Source organism: Magnolia sinica, chromosome 1 (genome assembly GCF_029962835.1).
Source record: "Magnolia sinica isolate HGM2019 chromosome 1, MsV1, whole genome shotgun sequence".
Classification (NCBI taxonomy): Eukaryota; Viridiplantae; Streptophyta; class Magnoliopsida; order Magnoliales; family Magnoliaceae; genus Magnolia; species Magnolia sinica.
Window position 1 is genome coordinate 141,909,004 of NC_080573.1, and position 6,000 is coordinate 141,915,003.

At 40.1% G+C, this 6,000-nt stretch overlaps 1 protein-coding gene across 2 annotated transcripts in view; it reads right to left on the minus strand.

The window, feature by feature from the left end:
* LOC131221633 (insulin-degrading enzyme-like 1, peroxisomal) overlaps positions 1-4,406 on the minus strand; it is a 112,208-nt gene extending 107,802 nt beyond the window's left edge. The window contains exons 1-3 of one of the 2 annotated variants that reach the window (XM_058216928.1): positions 4,144-4,406; positions 3,786-3,861; positions 3,332-3,399 (exon numbers count right to left, since the gene is read on the minus strand). In XM_058216928.1, coding sequence (XP_058072911.1) covers positions 3,332-3,399; positions 3,786-3,861; positions 4,144-4,266 — 267 coding nt within the window. In that variant the 5' untranslated portion in view covers positions 4,267-4,406. The remainder of the gene's footprint in view (positions 1-3,331; positions 3,400-3,785; positions 3,862-4,143) is intronic. The other variant, XM_058216936.1, reaches the window with a different exon arrangement.
* Between the last annotated feature and the right edge of the window lie 1,594 nt (positions 4,407-6,000).

Genomic DNA, 6,000 nt, shown 5'->3' on the forward strand with positions numbered 1-6,000 from the left:
TACAACTTTTAAAGGAGTAGTTGTCCTATATTTTAGCTTGTTTGTTAAAAAAAAAAAGTTCTTTATGATAAATAACTGCATATATAATTAATAAATTTATAGGTATAAAAAATAAAACTTGTATTGAAAATATAATAGACTAATGTAATAATGAAAATATTAGCATATATCTACCTAGCCAACCCGACTAAACCCACTTGGGTTGGGCTTGGGTTAAGAATTCCCAACCCGAGGTTGGGTTGGGTTGGGTTAGGGCTGAGGTATAGGAACCTTGGGTTGTGCTAGGGTTGAGCACCAACCCGACCCAACCCGCCCGACTTTCAACCCTACTACCAGCCCACGAATACGTTGACTCAAGGCACCAGGAAGGGAATAGTGGGTTGGTTCGTAAGCTCATCATTGAGAAAGCCTATGATCATGTTGACTGTAAATTTTTTGACTATATGCTTCAAAGGCTCATATGTGGTCTTAAATGGAGAGGTTGGATCCAAGCCTGCATTCAATCCCCTTCGCTCTCAGTCCTTATCAACGGATCTTCATACGGCTATTTTAAGGCCTCCCGTAGTATTAAGCAAGGCAATCCTTTATCGTTGTATCTATTTGTTGTCATTGAGGAAGCCTTTAGCATGATGCTTGTTGAAGATAATAATCTTATTCGCGGCTTCAAAGTAGTGGATGCAAGAGTGCAAGTTTCTCACCTTCAATATGTGGATGATACGATTCTTTTTTGCGATGCGGATACAACGACCGTTGATGATCTTTAAATAAATAAATAAAAAATTTGTTTTTTTTTTTCCTTCGAAGCAGTTTTGGGCGTAAATGTAAATGTCACTAAAAGCGAAATGCTGGGTACATGTTTAGCGAGAGGTTCTCACGCAACTGGCAAGCAACTTAGGCTGCAAGAAAGGTTCCTTCCCTTCCTCTTATCTCGAGTTACCTCTTTGTATAGAAAACCAGCGAAACAATTATGGGATAAAGTCATTGAAAGGAATGGAAGTAAAATTTCAACTTGAAAGCGCCAATATCTTTCTATGGGAGCTAGGTTAACTCTTCTTAAAGCGGCCCTCTCAAACTTGCCTATTTATTTTATATCTTTTTTCAGGTGCCCAAAATTGGTATTGGACCTTCTTGATAAAATGAGAAGAGATTTCTTATGGAAAGGGGCAAAAGAAAACAGAAAATTCAATCTACTTAAGTGGGAGCATGTTTGTAAGCCCCTCAAGGAAGGAGGCGCTGGTTTGAAGGATTGAAGGATTTGGGCCTCATGAATGTTTCTCTTCTTGGGAAATGGCATTGGAGATTTGGCTCTGAAGCGGGTAAATTGTGGAGAGATCTCATCGCCACTAAATACAGTACCCAATCGAAGGATTGGAGCATAAAATCTTCATCTATCAATTGTGCTTCAAACATTTGGAAAGCAGTGGTGACAATAGACATCTATTTCATGAAGGAACATCTTTCTTTATCGGTAGGGGGATCCGAGTCTGTTTCTAGATTGATATTTGGTGTGCGAACAAGCCGTTGTTGGAGATATTCCCAAGATTGGCCAATCTTGCTTTGGATAGGTCTGTTATGGTGGTTCTTGCTACCCCAATTCTAGCAGATCCATAGTTTGGTCTCCTCCATGACTGAAACCTTTTGGATGGGGAATTCGAGGAATTTCTTAGATTACATGATTATGTTAAGCCCTATATGCCTTCCCCTCAAGAGGAAGAATCAATGATTTGGAAAGTTCATGGATATGGTATTTTCTCGGTGAGATCATTTTATAGCCTCATATCCAAGCAGCAGTCACCTACCACATTTCCTTTTCATCATTGGTTGTATGGAGTCCCCTACGGATTGCAGCATTTGTGTGGCTCATTGGTAGGAAGAGAGTTCTAACAATCGACAATGTTCAAAGAAGATCTTTGGTTTTACCCAATATCTACTTGATGTGGATGAGGGATGCGGAGTTGATCGATCATCCATTTATCCATTGTCCCATCGGTCACTCGATTTGGGACCACTTCCTCAATATATTCCATATTTCATGGGCGATGCCAAGGTCGGTTGATCAGTTTTTATGGGCTTAGCACGGAAGTGCGGTGGGTAAATCTTGAAAGGTAATTTGGAGACTTGTTGCAATGGGAACCCTTTGGTTTATTTGGAGGGCTCAGAATGGCCGTTGTTTTCAGAACAAGTCATCTTCTGTCAGGGAGTATTTACCTTATCAAATTTGCCATTTCATAATGGGTTCATTTTGTTAAATCAGCGATTGACGCTGATTTATCCCCTTGGTTCTTTTTGTAGTTTCGTTGTACTCTTTCCACCTTTGTGCGGCTTTCTAATAAAATTCAGTTATCTCTCAAAAAAAAAAGAAGGACAAGACATACAACATTGACTTCTTCTAGAAGATTATATTTTGCATCCAAAAAAAAAAAAAAAAAACACACTACTTAAGAGAATTTACTTGACATAAAAAATTTTAAAAAAATATATACTGGATTTGTTTTGTAAGTCATTTACGGTAATCAACTCCTTCACTTTAATCAACCTATGTAATAGACTATGAGATAGCGCTTCATTGTACCTATGTAATAGTCTATTACATTGCACCTGTGGGATTTTTGTGCTCTCATTGCCAGCACCGACTTGGAAAAAGGAGGATTGTGTCACGTTGGTGGCCGGCATAAAACTTACGCCATAACTTTCATCATGAATCCTTGATGACCTATTGTCTAACTAAAGGCATGGCCCTTAATAGAGTGGAATGGAGAAACAGGATTCATATAGCTGAGCCCAATTCTTGGGATAAAGCTTAAAAGATGATGATGATGGTTTGTCGTCTCCATGGATACTTTAACAAGCCAGTGTCTTTTTTCCGTGTTCGAGAATATGGTTAACCAACATGTTAGCTAAAATAAATTGTATCAGATTTGCAGTTTTTTTATTCTACTGCAGACTGCAGTACCTCGGCGTGACATGACCATGAAGTTCAAGAATCGGTTGTTGTTTAAAAGGGTTGAAAACGCATGAGTTATTTTGGCTTCTTGACGCATACAGCTTTATGGAAGGTAAGTTTTCTGTTCCTAAACCGTGGTGCAACATGAAGAAGTAACAACAGAAAAGTGAAATAGTCAATTGAAAGCATGCATATGGATGCACCTCAGGACATAGTACATGCAAAGTGCTTATCTACAGAAATGGTATGCTTCTCTACCAAAATGGTACATTGTTCATTTTGAGGAATACTTGAAAGTTGAAACTAATAGAAAACTAATAATCCGCTCATTCAGAGTTTATTTTCCACGTGGCCTCAACCACTATCTAAGGTGTACACAAGCTGTACCTCTGTTATGTACTTTGAATAGCTATCTTCCAAAGGATACTTCTCACTAGCATAAAACAGCATATGCTCTGCAATGACAGCATTAGAAAACAAGCGATCATCAAAACCAAGTTACCAGAGATATAAGTGAAAGCAACTTGCCTATGTCGGCAATAGTATGGCTGTGTTTGGGTGCAATATTGAATTGAATTATTCAATATTGGGGGTACGACATATGTTCCAGTAGAATTTGTCAACTGAGGAATCCTCAACCCAGGGCTTTGTGCGTTACACTTGGGGTTTTCAGTAAGTGGGGCCCGTGGTTTGGTAATCCATGCCCTTGGTGAAATATGCAAGAACATAACAATTCCGTCTCAATGATACGCCACTGGGAAATGCTCCAAATACAATTACTTCTTGAAATGAGAATCCAAAAGACAATTGCCGTTACCAAGCTGTCATTGACGTTGCTTACCAAGAAAATGGGCAAGACCTTCAAGACCGTCGGGGTCACTAAAAGAACCCACGCCGACATCCATGGACGCTGCAGCCTAAACCCAGGGAAGAAGAAGAAAATTGCAAGAATGAAATGAATTGAAAACGATACCGAACGCCAAAAAGAAACCATTTGAAAACAAAAGTAGTTATCATTTACAACCACTCTGATTGACAGGTACACCCTTTCTTTCTATTTTTTGAGATACATCATTACAAAATTCTACTATTGTATTACCGAAAGAAACAGACGAGTGTTTATATCAATCAAAGGGGGTGTAGATATCATTTCCCTAAAAATCGAGAATTAGGGCATGTGTACAGAGAGAAAGAGAGACCTTGTCTGTATCGGGATCACTGATGAGGAGAGCTTCGAGGGAATTCAGAAGGACGATTCGTCTGTATTCTCTCTTGTCCGTACGGGGCTTGAAGATCTCGATCTCTGCCTTCCCGACCGCCATTTTCGTTCTTGATCCTTTTCCTGCCGCCGCAGACAAGCGAAAAGAAACAGACCCTTTACACGCTTCTCTCCTGGAAATTGGAAAGAACGGGGAAAGACCGATGCACTTCCTTCGTTGGTTCGTGAGTCGCGAGTCAAGGTCCGCGCAGACGGACGCAGATTGGGTTCTACCCCCACCGGTACGTAGCTAGAGACCGACGGTCCACGGTCCAGTCAGCGGCTCTGTGGGCCTACCATGACGTATACGTTATATCCACTCCGTCCATCCGTAATGGAATATTATTTTATATTTTAATACTAAAATTTAGATAGATCTAAGGCTCAATTGGACCACACCACAGGAAGCCCTGATTGAACCCACCGTTGAAAACTTCTTAAGGCTACAAAAGTTTTGAATCAATTGTTCAAGTGACTTCTTTGTTTTTTTTTTTGGTTAGCTTGTTAGTACACCCAATGTCTGTCACATTGCCGTAGTTAGCTTGTCTACATGACCTTGTGAACGGTTCGATGGAAAATAAACATCACATTAGAAGTTTTCAATGGTAAGCATTCAATCCCCCCTCTCAATAGGGACGCGGATTAGATACTGCCAGGTCGCCAGTTCACCGAGTTTTGTTGGCCCCACGATGATGTATGTTTTGTATCCACAACATCCATCGATATTGAGAGATTATATTAAGGCATCATCTAAAAGAGTTCTAAAGGCTACAAAAGTTTTCGATCAAGCCAATATTTGTGTTGTCTCTTCTTTCATGTGTGCGTTACGACATGAACAGATTGGATCTCAAACAAACCCTAAACCTAAAGTGATGTATTTATTATATCTATACCGTTCATTTATTTTTAGAGATCATTTAGAGCATTATCCAAAAAATGAATCGTATCCAAAGATCATTTGGACCACACCAAAAATAGTAGCGGAGGTAACGATTTTCACCGTTAAAACATTTGTAGGGCCCACCATAACATTTATTTTCCATCTAATTTGTTCATGAGGTCACAAAGACCTGATGAAGAGGAAAAACAAATTTCATATTGATCCAAAACTTCTGTGACCCAAAAAGGGTTTCAATTGTAGACATCCAATCCCCCATTGCTTTTTGCAGTGTGGTCCACTTGATAGTTAGATCTGTTTTATTTTTTGTCCCAAGCCTTGAGATGAGCTTGCCAAATGGATGGATAGTTTGGATATAACACATACCTCGTGATCGGACCCACAGAACTTGCTGATGTTAATATAGCAGCTATATAGCTGGTGTGAGGTACACTGGCCAATCCACTTCCTTTCGTGGCGGATGCAGATTTCCTGCGAAAGCCTTTTGCAGGAAGTTCCTACACAAGGATGCTGGGTGGGGCCCACTGAAACGTATGTGAGAATAGGTGGATAAAAAACTCAAATGTGTAACATGAGAGGGAAAACTGTGGAAAGAAATTTCTACCATTGAAACCTTCTTGCATCTTTATATGCTATCCAAACCGTTTATAAGGTCATTCCCATAGGATGAAGTGAAAGCACAAAAAATATAGCCTGATACAATGCTTTTATGGCTATAAGAATACTTCAACGGTGCTCACGGAGTGGATTTATTACAAAAATATTTGTGGCCCTACCCAACATCCTTGTGCATGAACTCCCCGCGAAAAGACTTTTGTAGGAAATCAGGGTCCCTTCGTGGCGGGTTAGCACCCAATCCGCGCACAGTGCGCACATCCTGCGTGGGGTCACATTACTGGA